This window comes from Crinia signifera, chromosome 1 (genome assembly GCF_055691185.1).
Source record: "Crinia signifera chromosome 1, ASM5569118v1, whole genome shotgun sequence".
Classification (NCBI taxonomy): Eukaryota; Metazoa; Chordata; class Amphibia; order Anura; family Myobatrachidae; genus Crinia; species Crinia signifera.
In genome coordinates this window covers 99,284,124-99,300,637 of record NC_139217.1, presented here as the reverse complement: position 1 = coordinate 99,300,637, position 16,514 = coordinate 99,284,124, and the positions used below count along the sequence as shown (strand labels likewise).

General features: G+C 42.1%; 1 protein-coding gene and 1 pseudogene across 1 annotated transcript in view; both read right to left on the bottom strand.

Moving 5' to 3' along the window:
- Window positions 1–16,514, bottom strand: part of VEGFC (vascular endothelial growth factor C) — a 150,116-nt gene that overhangs the window by 46,863 nt on the left and 86,739 nt on the right. Inside the window, exon 2 of the mRNA XM_083170786.1 lies at window positions 1,634–1,829. Within this exon, the coding sequence (XP_083026912.1) occupies window positions 1,634–1,829 (196 nt within the window). The remainder of the gene's footprint in view (window positions 1–1,633; window positions 1,830–16,514) is intronic.
- On the bottom strand, window positions 9,421–9,556 carry LOC146045307 (U2 spliceosomal RNA; annotated as a pseudogene).

Here is a 16,514-nt window from a genome sequence, read left to right as displayed (position 1 = left end):
GCTATGATGTATCAACGGTAATAGTGCAACTGGCCATCGATAGTGTAAACTATGCAATGGATGACCATCGATATTCTGCTACCTAGCCTTGTTTTGTAGTACACAGCGCCCTGCCCATTTTATAATGTAGTAAAAGCACCCTGCCCTTTTGAATGTGCCCTGCCACTGAGCTGACAAGCCAGAGACCTCAGCGGCATGTCAGCACAGCTGAGCTGACAGCCACTGTAAGCAGAGGAGATCAGCTACGTGTCAGCACAACAAGGGGGCATCTGGAAGAGCCATGTTGTCTCGGCGTGTATCACTTAAGTGGTGGAGCAGTGAGAGCAAGTGACAGATTCACCAATCTGCATAATTATAATTAAGGGGAAACTGGGCAAATGCTGTACTCTGGATAAGGGCGTCCTACATATGATTGCTGTGTGCTCCCCTCTAGTGTGTAAATGGGTGTATAGATGGGCCAAGTGGTTCTTATCTGATGTCATACAAATGTAGCAGCACTCATCGTTGCCGTGTCAATTTCCATGTGCAAGATCCGTGGCAATTGGCGCTGCCCGATCGCCACACTTGTGCATCTATTTTGGATGCAGATTTGCTGCGATAAACGGTCACGAGTGGCTGTATCATGGCAACCATGGGAGCAGCTATATCTGTATTCTATTGTATTTATTAACTTCTGCCTCTCCTGGTTGCGGGAATGTGTCCTGCTCAATATATATATACACACACACACACACATATATATATATATATATATATACTGTATGTATACCGTATATAGCGTATATATATATATATATATATATTCTGGTTGGCCAGGTCCTGGTACCGTGTTGCCAACTTGTAATAGCCGGGGTGCGCATTTGGTGCATATGTAGGGAACAAAATAATTGCACTCCCACAGACGCAACAACCAGAGGAACACGTAGCACAGGGGTTGATTTCAAATCTACGTTTCTGTATTTTACTAACTTTTTCAAACCAGTAGACTGTTTTTTGTCTTGAAAAGTTAGTAAAATACAGAAATGTTGATTTAAAATCAACCCCTGTGCTACGTGTTCCACTGGTTGTTGAGTCTGTGGGAGTGCAATTATTTTGTTCCCTATATATGCACCGAATGTGCACCCCTGCATATATACATACACACACACACACACACACACAAATACTTATACAGTACATATTATATAAACACACACAAAACAAACACACGGTATATAACTGAGCCCTTCCACTGTCAAATGCATGCATGGATGGATGAATGGAGGTGATGGAGTCAAAATTTGAGGGTGTTTCCCAAAGCCTCTATAACTCCTGCAGTGTGATAGAGTTTCCATGCAGACTGGAGCACATACTCAAAGTAATATAACTGCTAAAACACAGTTAAGAAGGAATAAATGCAATTTGTACTTCTCATGAAATGCTTCCAGAGGGGTAACAAGGCTTTAAAGATTAGGGATTATTAATCTACGGTTTGCATAAAAGCAAATTAATTTCTTAAACTGTCCCCCATAGTTATTTTATTATGCAAAACAAAGTTTACAATCATGTTTTGTAAGGTTGCAAATGTCTTTTTCTAATGCTACAAATATTGTATAGAACGAACACCGGGTGTCTTGTGCTCTAATGCACTTACTTTTCCAGATATCAGCATTGTAATGTGCAGCTGCAAATTTAACACTATCATCTCTTCTAGCATCAAAGCCGGATTGTCCTCCTTGCCTTAATTGACACTTGAACATTTTCCAGGATTCAGGGTAAAGCAATGTCATCAGTTCATCCACACTGGACACGGATCGTAGTTGCTCTTCCAGCTCCTTGCCCGGTTGGTCCTTTAAATGAAAAAGACAAAATAAAGTTAAATTTTTCTTTGCCATTGGTCAAGACAAGTCACACGCCCTGTTATAGATATGTGTAGTGTTCATTCTAGCAACTGCCATCTTTGAAAACCCATGCAGTTCCTATTCCCTGCCTGGGGTGTCGCTTTCTGCTTCTAGCACAGTGGTGCTAGGATTGCTTCAAGCACAGTGTGGTCTGCATATCAGCACTGATATGCAAACCAGACCTGTGCTAGAAACACCACAGCAGACAGTGACACCCCAGGCAGGGAACAGGTACTGCATGGATTTTCAAAGATGGCGGGTGCTAGAATGAACACTATATTTGTATGGAGGAGGAAGAAAGCTAAAGAGAATCATTGCCACATTGTACATCTGGGTAGCCCATTTGTTTACTTTTAAAATATAGGATCTGGCTAATTAGAAAAAAAAATAAGATACGACATATTGGCACATCTGCTGAATTTAATAAGGGGCAACATTTGTTTTAGTTTATCTTAAAATGGGTATTGTGGTTATTCCAAGCCAAAATAAACTGCCAGGTGTGTGCTCAAACATCTATCCTCAATACACCATGCCCCACAAGATTCCTCTCAACTCTATTTACGCAACATTCCACACCATATGTACATAAAAAAACCATCAGCGATTTGCCTATCAGTATTCAATCATTGCCAAATGAGTTCATCTTTGGCCATGTCATTTCACTTTTTTTTTTTGGGGGGCAAATCGGCATGGACAAAAACCGCCGCAACAATGGGCACGAATTTGGCAAAACCATGTCAATCACTGTTTTTACCAATGCTGGATTTTTCACCCAGAAGATAAATCAGCACGGGGATTGAATAGGGCGTGTCAAACCTTTAGGGCGAAAAAGTGCAATTTTTTTTTCTAACATGGAATAAATCGCAGTTGCACACACAATATACAGTAAGAATACCTCATATCAATCAAATCAGCAAGATCGACTTGTGTGTCTTATTCAATGAGCAATGAGAATAAGACACATTTGATAACTGTTGCTACAAAGTCGCTTGGTACTACCAGATCGCGCCAATAGAGGGTCTATTTAACGCACAAGGAGGCTATATTTATGTGGACACATCTGTTTGAGGTGTTGTTAAAGTTAACAAATAGTAGTACAAAAACGGTGTTGCTCATAAAACCATACCATAAGGTTACATGTAAAATCTGCAAGTTTAGTTAGTACGCAACTCCAGAGAAGGTGAAAAAAATTATTATTTTGTGGTAAATGCCAGGACAAAGTGCAGTACCCTTAAGACACCTCTCCAAATGAATAGCAATGAATTTACAGTTTTGAAAAATCAAAATATATGGGCAATCAAGACCATCTGAAAAAGCAGAATAATGGGTAAATGTTGTATTAGAGGAAAATAGGTTCTGCAACATCAAAATGGGAGTCACCAAAGCGTCTTTAATCACATTTGAAATAATCAATATAGACGCAGTAAAAGTATTTAAAACCTACATTTCAACAAATTGACAACATTCAACTGCCTCCAATATGGCCATAACCGTCATACAAAGAACAATCAAATAAGTTGCATGGTGTTGCTCAGTGACATTGGCCCAAAGGTGTGTTACAGTGCTATAGCATGTAGTTGTATTCGTGGTGTGCAGGGTAGTCACGCATTACTTTGTGGCTTTTTTTCTTAATACTAATATGATGTAAACACATACTCAAAAAGGGACAAATGACACAGCACATTCCAATTTTATCAAAGCCTAATGCTATAATGTTATTTGGACATGCAATGGGGAAGGGAGCAATTCCTACAGCAAGACCTGGCTCTTCTCATCAGTTTGGGATTGGCTTGCTTCATAAAGGGATTATAGTGGATGCAGAGATAATTACTACTGTCACATGAATATCCCACATTTCTGGACTTCTAATGGTGGCAGTTCTGCCACTATACTTTATGGTTGTCAATTCTAATAGACAGTAAACTGCTTTGGCAGGGAAATCCTATATTGGGTGTATATTGTAAGATGATCAGTGTAGTGAGCATTAAATGTTCCTTATTAGCTGAGCTATTTGGAAAATAAATAGCTAATGGGCACATTTAATGAGAGCTCCACCATGAAGTCTTCCATTCATAATCTGCAGCATTTTCCTAAGAACGTTTACTTTTTAACACTATGATTTCCAGATCATTTGGCTTAAAACGAACTTTGGTTACAGGTTCCAACCCTCCCAAAGCCTCCTAACACATGGTACATATCACAAAGATGTTTAAACTACACAACCAATCAGCTTCTGTCATTTCATAAGCCGTGCTAGATCAATGAGGCTAATTAGTTGCTATGGGCACTTTTTCCACTTTTTCAAATGCTTGAAAAATCTCTCCTTTATAATTTAAAGCCAAGTGCAAAGTATTTGTTAAGCATTTCCTACTAAAATAGATAGAAACATAGCACATAGCAGGAGAAAACTATTCCATTAGTGCGTGACAAGTATTTGTGGTACTAAATAGCTGGGGAGTGGGGATATCCCAATAAATACCAGCCGAATCCTGAAAAGGATACTATACTACTAGCACATGTCTTCTTGTGGTAACTTCATCCTTCAATTGTACAGTCATTTACTCTGGAGGGAATGGAAAGGTCTCTTAAGAAATCACTGTCAAGTCACGAATTTCTCCATAATATAAAAGGACTGGATCTCCATAAAAGCCAGCACAGTTGGCCTGACAGACTTACCACACACGCCGGAATAAATGCTCTTTACAGCTCTGTGTATAGTTGGCAAGGTTTCAAACTATGCCAAAAACGTGTGAAACGTGCAAACTTTGCCAAAAAAAGAAAAAAATATGATACAACTCCTGCTATTCTAAAACACTGTAAAATTAGTGGGGTTGTTTGTAGAACCCAGATGGAATTTCTTAACAAATTAAAGCTGGTGCTTTGATTTTGAGAAATGAATCCGCATTACATAGAAATGACATCCTGATGTTGATACCATTTGTTGCAATAGCTGTAATTTCACTTTTTCCTCCACATGTCCCATTCAGCAAGTATATGGTCAAAATGTTTATTTTCCTGGCAAATGTCCATCAGCTGAATGGATGCTGAAACATGATAACCGCGCCTGTCACAATTTGTAATGTCACCACTTGGAAACGTGCAAGCTGTGTGACGAGCAGTATATGCTACTTGAAATATTACAAAATCGTGAATAATATTTCTCTCAGTGCCTAACACTATGTCTTCGGCAATGACATTATAAACACATCTATTTACACTTATTTACATGTGCTCGGCTACAAGCTGTTCCCTTTGGAGGAAATATAAATATGTTCCTGTTTAATTATATTAAACTAACCAAACACACTGACTGACTCCTCCATTTTGTTTATTGACGCTCTACATAATCATGCCATATAGAGCCATAGAATATTCAGACATGGAGCGGAGAGAAGATAAATTATCTGCAATAAATTATGTAGGTGCTATTATAGGATTACCAATACATTTTGAAATAGTAATATTACTTTAATTTGCCAAGTATTGAAGATCTTCAAAAACAAGCGCATAGTTCACCTTCCCGGTGTAAAAGGTTGTGCAGGCCTGGTCAATGGAGGTCGTGCCAACCAGTGGCGGCTCCAGGGGTGGGGCTGCTGGGCAGTCCAAGATTCAAATAGGGGAGCCACGCTAACTGCCACCACAAATGCTGACAAACATTTCTTTCTGGGACTCACTGGCAGTTGGTGTGGCTCCCCTATGAGAGTTTTGGACTGTGTTGCTGCCCAATCTCTGGAGCCACAACTGGTGCCAACTAAGGCAGAGTTGTGACCAAGTAGAATGACGAAAACTGCTGAAATGACAACTGCGTGACAAAATAAATGTTTGCAACCACTTGCTATGTTCTGACAGAGAACCATGAGTGTAGGAGATATTTCTAATAACTTACCTCCCAACTATGCCAAATCCACTAGATTGTCTTAATCGCTGGGCAGTAGGGTGGGTGTGTCTGTACACCGCTGCTTTGCTGCACCTGCCATTGGTACACGTGGCAGTTAAATGGTAATAGCAAAGTAACCAAAGGCACACAAGGGCAACCTAGCTCTTGTCAGCAGGCCCCTTACATGACATTGTCACACCACCTAGCCACAATTGGCAACAACCAATTTTTTTAGGTATGTAATACATCTTCATAGCGTCAAGCACATGCCAACCTTAAAATTAAGTTTTATATGTGGGATTAGATTGGATTCATGTAGTGGAGAAAGCAGACATTTTGACTGTAAGTCAGTCATAAACCTATACAATACAGCAGTGGGTCCCAGACATGGTCATATAACCACAACAGTCCAGGTTATTTGGATAATTGACTGAGATACAAATTAAGGGCCTGATTCACACCTGTTCGCTAGGCTGCATATGGTCGCAGCCTAGTGAAAAGGTAAATGCCGCCCGGCCGTACGCATTTAAAAAAAAAAACTTTTATGGGGACGCCCACAAAACACTGGATGTTTGTTTACCTACTACAGCACCCTGCCCTGCCAAATTCAGACCCGAATGAATGTGTCTGAATCGGCCCCTAAGTCACCTTATTTATTATATATTAACAGGGTACTTGTTTCCTATCTGGGCGCCCATCGCGGGCATCGCGTGTACATCGCATGCCATTATAATGACATGCGATGCGACCGACGCGATTACCGCGATTTTACATAGGGACCAATGTTAAATGTCCCAATTGACCCGCGATGACCACGATTTACCATAGGAAACAATGTTAAATGGATCAATTTCCCCAAATTATCATAGGGAACAATGGGAAATGGGGCAAAAACACCCCTGAACATAAAAATGTCCCCCCAAAAGTAGTTGACGCCACCCCGCCATCAACGTGAACCCGAAGCGTGGCGAGCGCAGCGAGCCCACGAGGGGCGGCGGTACGCGTCCTCCGACCTTTTCATGCCCTACTATCCACTAGGGCGTGGAGTGAGAATAGAATAGTGTGGCGAGCGCAGCGAGCCACCAAGCCCGAAGCGTGGAGAGCGCAGCGAGCCCCGCGAGGGGACGCGGATACCTTCACAGTTATACGCGTCCCCTCGCGGGCTTCCCAGGTGTCCATGGCGACGCGGACACCTGGGAAGCCCGCGAAGGGACGCGTTTACCTGTGAAGGTATCCGCGTGCGCTCGCCACGCTTCGGGCTCGGTGGTTCGCTACGCTCGCCACACTATTCTATTCTCACTCCACGCCCTAGTGGATAGTAGGGCATGAAAAGGTCGGAGGACGCGTACCGCCGCCCCTCGCGGCCTCGCTGCGCTCGCCACGCTTCGGGTTCACGTTGATGGCGGGGTGGCGTCAACTACTTTTGGGGGGACATTTCAATGTTCAGGGGTGTTTTTGGCCCATTTACTATTGTTCCTATGCTGATTTGGGTAAATTGATCCATTTAACATTGTTTCCTATGGTAAATCGTGGTCATCGCGGGTAAATTGAGGCATTTAACATTGTTCTCTATGGGAAAATCGCGGGCATCGCGTCTGGCCCATCGCACCCGATTTTTTTTATTAAAATCGTGGGCGCCCAGATAGGAAACAAGTACCATTAACAGTTTCTTATATAGCGCACACATATTCCGCAGCGCTTTACAGAGAACATTTGAAAATTCACATCAGTCCTGCCCCTGTGGGGGTTACAATCTATATTCCCTACCACATTCTAGGGTTAATTTTGTTGGGAGCCAATTAACCTACCAGTATATTTTTTGGATTGTGGGAGGAAACCGGAGCACCCGGGGTAAACCCACGCAAGTACAGGGAGAATATACAAACTCCGCAGTTAGGGCCATGGTGGGGATGGAACCCATGTGAGGCAGTAATGCTAACCATTAAACCATCCATACAGTGAATAAGAATGCTTATCCTTTAAACCTGAATGGTTCAGGTACCATGAGGACTGTTTTTGGGAACCTCTGCAACACAGCACAGAAATGGCATATTTAACAATAGTAGCACATACATAAAACACAAACAGTCCCCCATACAGTACATGTAACATGCTTAATAGATGTTTGTAGCCTACTAGATATGGAAGTTTACCAAAAATGCAAGAACCTATTTTTTATAACAGTGTCTGTATTTTTAATTAGTACTTTATATTATTTACTTTAGATATGAATCCAGACACTTTACTAAGTGAGACTGCATGTGGATAAACTGAATTCGTACTCGGCAATACAAACCATGTGTGTTTCGGACTGCTGACTGCTGTGGTTAATGTATGTAAATAATGAAAGTAACAGTTATTGTTCTGCAAAACCAGGAAAATGTTTTGACACGCACAAAAAAAAAAGAAAGAAATTGTTCTGCAACTTAAATGAAACAATATTCTCCTAAAGTAGACACCAGAGGGACAATGGGGAAAGCAGGTTTTAACAGACAGTTGTATCTAGAATATAAATGTTGGCACAGAGAAAGGGAGAAATGAGTTTGAAGAAACTCAGGGAGCCCGAGGTGTGCTCCCACCACCACCAGTGCTGTGCCTAAACACGTGCAAAGGGGGCAGCCGTACGAACGTGTGGACCCTCTCCCAAAGGAGAAAGGCCCCATGGTTCCCCTAACCCCCCTCAACCATAAGGCCGAGGAAGGGAAAAAAGGGATCGGTGGGTCCTCTTCGCCGAAGCTCAGAGAGACCCGCGTTTCCTCCACCCCCGGAAGGGTTTTGGACGGTGGGTCCTCCGCACCCGAAGGTTTGGAGAGACCCGCATAGGCTTCCCTTCGCCTTGCGGCTCGGGGTTGCCCTCGAGGGGACCGGGACTCTCCCCAAAAGGTGAAGAGTCCCAGTCAACGGAAGGCCCGTTAGGGACAGCCGCACTACCCAAATCAAAAAAACGTGACAAACTAACGAAAAACGTGAAGTGCTCAAAAGTGCAAATCAAAGAAAGAAATAAAAAGAGGCCCTAGCCAGAAGGCCGGGGTGGGGGTGTAAAAAATTGTCCTACCCCATCCAAAAGGACGAGGTAAGGACGTGTAGCCTAACCTAGAGGAAAGTGCGCGGTGCAAGTGCCATTCAGTGCATGGTGCTGGACATCACCAGTGCAAATCAGGCACCCCCGAGTTACCCCGGGGGCACAGTGCAGCCTCGGGCTCCAGGCAGCCGACCAGTCAGCGTCCGACCAAGTGTTTCTCCGTCTCACCAGCAGGTACTTTCCAGCCCCTGGCATGGGAATGGGTACTCCACTGGGCTTTTCGAAAGACTCCCTTAGGTGCTGCACCCCCCTCGGAAGAGCAATCTACTCAGTCCCAGTGTTTCTCCGCTCCCAGGGTTAAGATACTAGGCTGAGCTTTTCGCTGTGCCCAGGCTGGTGGCTTGCCCAACCTGGACCAATCTACTCGGTCTCAGCTTTTCTCCGCTCCCTGGGAATGGATACTAGACTGAGCCTTTCGCTGTCTTATCCTTCGGGGGCTACGAACCCCGTCAAGAGAGTCAAACTACTAGGCCCAGTGTTTCTCCCCCCCTCTTACCAGTGGATTTACGGAAACAACACCTCCTACCAAAGGCAGAGGTGAAGGTACTCAGCCAGACTTTTTACCACTCCCAGGCAAAAAAGAGGGGTCCCACACCCTCCGCCCATCAGAGCAGCTACTCAGTCCAGCCTTTCTCTATTCTCTGCCAGAGGCCAGTCCATACCCACTGATAAGAACAGATACTACACTTGATCTTAGCCAAAAGGCCGAGAAGCCTTTCATCTCTAGAGTCTTGCAAGGGTTTAAATCAAGGTTGTTCCTGTCACATTATGATGCCAAATGGCCTACTGTGCTTCTGTATGAGGTCTCATGCCCTTCTATTGACTAGCATTATGACTGTGGGATCATCTGCAAATTTGATGATTTTTTAACGATTGGTCTAAAGAGATGCAGTCATTGGTGTACAGCGGGGTGGGGTGGCGGCTATTGGTGATAGAATCACCAGGAGCAGCTCAAATAAGAACTGCTCCATCTGCAACAGCCAGTATAAGGAGATGGGGAAACATGACTGCATGGGTGTGGGGAGGTGCTGAGACAGAGTGGCTCCTTCTCGAGGCTGCAGTAGAAGTTATTCAATGCATCTGCCATTCTCTGATTCATGATGGTGGGTTTTGAATTTCTAATAGTTGGTTATGGATTGCAGCTGAAAGGATCGTTGGCTGAAATGTAATTTGTCAGCTTATCAGGGAACCACCTTTTTAGTCGATTTGATTTCTCTCATCAGGGAGTTCTGCACTGTTTGTACAGAGGTACATAAATACTAATTATTGAGTTTTGGATTAAATAATTTCAAATTTATCTAAGCTCTTCATAGGCAAGCAACTTCAGGTGGGGCAGGGCTTACATGTCATTAGGCCCCTTCCCATTGCTGCAAAATTATTTCTTGGTTGAAGAGGAAGAGGGTGGTACTAAATGTTCCACACAAAATGGATCCGTGCAAGGAATATGCTGGTCAATATTAAAAAATAAATAGGCCTGTGAGTCAGGTACAGTATATGCAATAATAGCTACAGTATTTAGCTACAGTAATAGCTACATCTACAGTATTGTACCCCCAAAATGTTAGGAACTTGCTTGACTAATGAGGTCACCTGGACGCAGTAAGCAAGCCATTACTTATGGCCATAACTATGCGAAGAACCTAGCTCAAAATGCAAAATTTTATTGCAATGATTATTATTAATACATTGGGAGTTTGAACTGTACACCTGCAACCTTTTCTTTGTATGCAGCATTACAGAAAGGTCTCCGCAGGGTCACACCTCATTACCGGTATGCACCCCAGGAACCCACCCCAGTGACCAGGAGGTACCACAGCCTAACAGATGTCTGGAAACGTGACACACACCACTGTGCGGTGGTGGCCAGGGGGTAACAGGCGGCACAGCCTAGCTGATGTCTGGGTACTGTGGCAGTAGAACAGACACCGTGGATTAGTGTCTAGTGGTGTTGCAGACCAAATGGTAGTGGAGTCCTTAACGCATTTCATCACGTGCACCGTGACTTTTTAAAATTTTCCGGGAGAGTTGGCAAGTATGGAGCAGCCCTGAGATAGCAGTTAATGCTTATTTCTACTCACACCTTTGAGAAGTGCAAAGACAACACAATACAACACAACACATGACTAACTGAATCAGCCCCTGAAGAGGTAGAATGGATTGCACTGTTACATTCAAGTGTAGGAAGAGTACAGGGGCTTTCTGGGTTGGAAAGCCAGCCCTAGAAACTTCTGAAGTCCTAAATAGGGATAAAAAAAAACCCAGAAAAGACAGCATATAGTTTGTTGGTTTGTGGAATACAAACAATTTTTTCCACCAGATACCTGAACCAGGACTTTGTGGACATCAACAACTTTGGAGCCATGCAAGGCCAACATAAGGACAACAAACAGCTATCACCAAATAGGAACAGGATCCAATTTAAATGAGGACATTAGGGGAGCTCTTCCCTAATCCAAAGCTGATTTATAATGCTTATTGACACTTTGCATTAAGTATTTTATTTAGTATGTCTATGTATCAGGTAATAAATTGTTTTTTCAAATTTTACACGCGGTGTGATAATTCCTTCCTCAAAGCGCAGTTTTCGCTTTTCTTCAGGATTCAACAAAAAATGATTGCAATCTCTGGGTTGAATATGTTGTCATTACAATATGTATTATGTCTACAGTTTTCAATTTTCCAGTAAACCCAGGTTTAAATAGTACGTACCGGCTTTTTGGCTACACAACGGAGTGAACTCATTCAGTCTTATTTTTCAGAACATCAGCTATAATACGTAATGTAATAAAATAAGTAAGCAGTCCGAAGCACAATTATACCATTCCATTTAACTTTCCAAAAATCACTACAACTGATACAAAATCCTTGCAGCTGGTGCAGTAAAATAGATTGATTTAGGAAAACATTTAAAATATTGGTTGCTTGCCGTATAATTGCAAATGTGTTAAATGGTTATTTGCATACCATTATAAAATTGGCTTAACTATTTAAATGCCTGAAAATATTGCCAAGTAAATAAAATGTAATTAAGATTAGCAATGGCACCTTGTATTCGCTAAAAAGAGACCATTGTATGTGGTTGCTGAAAATGCTAAATAATGTTGTTTCCCTCCGTCACTGCATGTGCAGTGCTGGTAAATGTTGGAATGTGATCACATCCACTTACTGTGGCTTACAACGCTGATGGTGTCTCACACATCTCTTGCGCTGGATGTACAAGCAAATTGCTTGGGAGTTCAGCACGGAACCACATCCTACCACAGGAAATTCTTACAGGATTTTCTTTCTTTTTCTTTTATTAGGAAAACAGTGTTTTTCATCCAAGTGGATATTGGTTTAGTCAAACATAATATAACCACACTTGATACACCAATCTGAAAAATAAATTAAACTGTGCCTATATCATTACGTTCTGTAAGTAAAAGCAATGCTATAGGTACAGTAAGAAGCCTGTGAAACATTTTTCCCTTTTTCTTTTTAGACCTGGTGAGTCTATCAATTTCGAGAATATTAATCTATAATAAGAAACTGTAAATAAATAAATAAATGGATTACGAGTACAATTTGCTTAATTTAATATTATTTTTTCAAATGTATGAATAAACTTTAATCCTAGGGGTGCTGTGAACAAAAAAATGCTGATACTCAAGGGTGCTGCTCCCCCGCCGCCTCCTATTCCCTTCATTAACATGCAAGGGGATGTGTAACGAAAACACATCCCCTCATATGCCTGCGCTGCAGGCGAAATACTTTGATGGTTGCTGACCATCGAATGATTTCTCCTGCCTTTGCAAATAAAAGTCAAAGCCAGTGGAAATCAACTTTTATTTGGGTGTACCTGGCCGAATATGCTGCGGGCGACTGACATCCTGTGACATCAGCCGCCCGCCCAGGATGTCGGCCCCTGCCCTCCGGCAGGAATCGGCACGTCCGCATCTCCATGGGAATGCCCAACATTTTCATGGGGATGCCCATAAAATACTGAGCATTCTCATGGGTGATCGCCGTCCCCTTACAAACGGCTATGCAAGTCTCCAAAGCCATCCGCAAAGGGGAGCTGCACATTCGGATAATAGGTTGTGCGCATGTTCAGTCCCCAAAACATTATGCATCAAAGTATAAAATTTCTATTTACTGCAAATCTTAGGGCCAAATTCTATTATTCACAGTAATCTGGATATTTACAGCAGCTAAACATGCTTATTGTGCTGTCATTTCTGCGACGGCCCTCCTGCTAGTCATACTACTGAATAATAAAATGCTTCTCCCAGGGGTGGTACAGTAGTTGTGCATAGCATTAGCAAAGTTAAGTCAAAATTGCCACTTGGCCCATACACACTGGGCTGAAAGCTGCACAAAACAGCCATTTTGAGCGGCTTTCAGTTTAAAGCCGCCCAGTGTGTATGGCCTGCCGATGAGCGGTGAACGCTATGCAAAGCCGTCCACCCCCTGCTGACGGTGCTGGGCAGGGGAAAAGCCGCACAGTATGTATGCACTGAGCGGCTTTCACCCTAGAAATGACAGTGGTCATTGCTGTCCATACACGCTAGGCATAAATCGCCCAGTGTGTATGGACCTTTAGTTCTCAAAACTGTGCCAGCCACTTTGAGGGGAGAGGCTGTCATGTCATTAGGCTCAATCACCATCACCCTAAAATGCTGTATAGGGGCATTTAGACACAATTAGCATAATTTTGCACCATTCCTCAATTCGGCACCGCTGTTCTAGCGATTATACCTCTATCTTGCCAGATTCCATATGAAGCTGCAAGGATGTAGTAGATCGGGCAACTGTTGCAGAGGCCCACCTGAGAATAAAAACCTAACTTCTGCAATATTAAAAACACCTCTCACTAATACCGCGCCCCCATAAAAAAACTTTCCAAAATCACTTAACCCAGAGGTTCTGAGATAAGTCTTAACATTTATTTACCTTAAACTAGGTATTTCCCCTACTTTTCACCTCAGAGGTTGCAAACAAAAAAACATGTTAAATCTTATTGAATGCTGGGTTATTTGAATTGCAAAAAAAAAAACAACAGTTGGCTGGTTAATGGTTATCATGGAAAACTGAAGTCAGCCCTTAGTATTTCATTGTAATAAAAATAAATAAGGATACCTGATCTGCGCTATGTGCCATGTTAAGAGCTGCTCAGTTAAACGGGTCAGATACGTTTAAATATTCATTTACTATAACTACATACTTTTAAGTATGAACAAGACTTATGGATGTTGGCCATTTATGCATTTAGAGGAAAACTAGTTTACAAAAAAGGTATTCACACTGGTTGCGATTAACCATACCATTGTATTCTTAGGAGGGCTGAATGCTGATGACAAAACAATTACTAATTTAAAAAATACTTTTTGGTTAAGAACAGGAAATATACTGTGTATTTACACTAATACTGCTTTAACACTGCCTTAACTATTCCAGGTTACTGCACGTGAATGTGAAACGAGCCTGCATTTCAACACGGCTAGCAAGCAGAGTTTAAAAAAGATTCAACCCTGCTCATGGTGCAGTGTAAACAGGTAACCGGGGCCGATGCGAACGGAGACCCATTCATTGCAATGTATCCATCCCTAAGCAAAGGCTCAGGACCCGCCTCCGCTGATGTAACCCGCTCGACATTATGCCAGGTAGGGAAGGCAATGTGAAAGGGTTACAAGCCGGGTCGTACCTGGGTTGTAGTCAAGTAGAAAATTGTCCATTTGGTATAAAAGCGGTATATGTAATATGATTACAAGCACAATGAAAATATGAACAGGTGCATAATACAGAGATTACATTTATAATGAAATTGTTGCAGGATCGCAGATAAAGAAAAAGGACTTCAATTACCCATGTCTCTACCTGCATATAAACCCACAAAAACACCTGGAGGGAACGTAGAGATTAGCAAAACTTCCTATTCACACTTTCATTGGAAAGAGGCAGCCAATACCATCTGGCTTAGGTTTTCAGAAATCAGTACACAGGGCTAGGCTGAGGAAGATTGATCAACATAGGAGAACGAGTAATATCTCCCATGTTCACACAAGTTAAATAGGCTAATCTGGATACTAAGTAGGCCCCTAAGCATCAAGGCCCCAAAAGTGCAAGAGGGTATTCCCTCTAAAGAGGAAATACCCTCTTGCTTCTGTACTTTCCTAGAAAGCTAGATAATTCATCTAAATGTATTGCAGTGGAATTATTGTATGATAAAATATTTGATATTATTCCATAATTCACAAGAAAAAAAAAAAAAAGATTCTCCCTCGTTAGGGGACCAAGTGCTGCAGCTGACCACAGGGGCTGGAGGCCACTCCCTCTAACAACAGAAATGTCCTTCCTTCAGATCTATACATGTCATTCATTAGATAAATGCTTTGGTGAAAGTAGATGAGTATGCTTAGTAAGCTACACCTACCAGTAGGTGTCAGTGGTTTATACTACAGTAAGTTAGAATTCTATACATGGGATAGAGGTTTAAGAGCAAACGCTTCCTCTCCACTTGAGAATAGCATTAAATCCTGTTGTAGTACAATCAAAGTATTTCCCCATGTTTTAAACCACAAATTGCTTCTAGTACAAAATGCAGTAAACTACCTATTTGTTCCCAATAGCTAAAGGGTTTTATAGAAGTGGACACCCCATGGATCTAGTTGTATAACCGCTTTGCATTAAATGAATATTGTTTGCATTCATGTGTTCTGTGCTAAATCCCTTATGTAATGCCAAGTACTTACAAGTCATTTAACTACATGGACGGAGATACTGTGCAGTGACAAACAGTTATAACCCAGGTGGAAAATGCGCTTTAACCGATGACACATTTAGAGGAATGATAATATATGTTTCCTTTCTTTTTTTTTTGGACTGATATAAAGATTGCAAGAAAGCAAAACTGCAACAATTACGGTCTAAAATTAAATATGAACATATGTAGACAGAACATTATTCGTAATAAAACAAATACCACCTATAAGAAAATGACTTAACTATGGTTACTACCTAAAAACATAGACAGAATGAAGCCCTGAATAGCTCTGGTCAACCACAATCAAGCATTTATGGAAGCAGGCGCTCTCCACTTAACCTACAACGCTGAGCCAAGGGAGAGTTGAAGCTCACCAGAAAACGGAAAGAAGACATGTAATCCAACACATATTCTGAGAACTCCAGTGCAACGAGGCAGCCAAATATACAACCAGAATGCAATGTGAAAAGCTGACAGGCCAGAGTACCAACTCACGTCAACAATATTGTAGCAACAGCATCGTAAACCCCGATCTGTGCGATTAAACAAAAAGGAATTATTCCATGCACATTATTTTACAAAATAATTGACACCCAATTAAGAAATGGTTGGGACTTTTAGAAAACCATAATATCTTTTAGGGTTAGCTTTCCTCCTGCGTCCAGTTTATAGTTGGTGACTTTATGGCAGCTACTGTAAAATTTAAAAGTGACTGGCATTGTACAGGGGAAAGGGGGGGGGGGGGTGATGCAACAGCCAGACCGGGCCACCAACTTTCAGTTACAGCTGCAGGGACCTGTGTGCAAATATGAGCAGTTGACTGGCTCAAGGAGACTTTCCCATTTTCCAGGTGGGGGAAGGAGCTTCACCCAATTTCACACTGTACATGCTCCGTAAATCAGCATACACAATGTCAAGATGTTGCTGCACGAA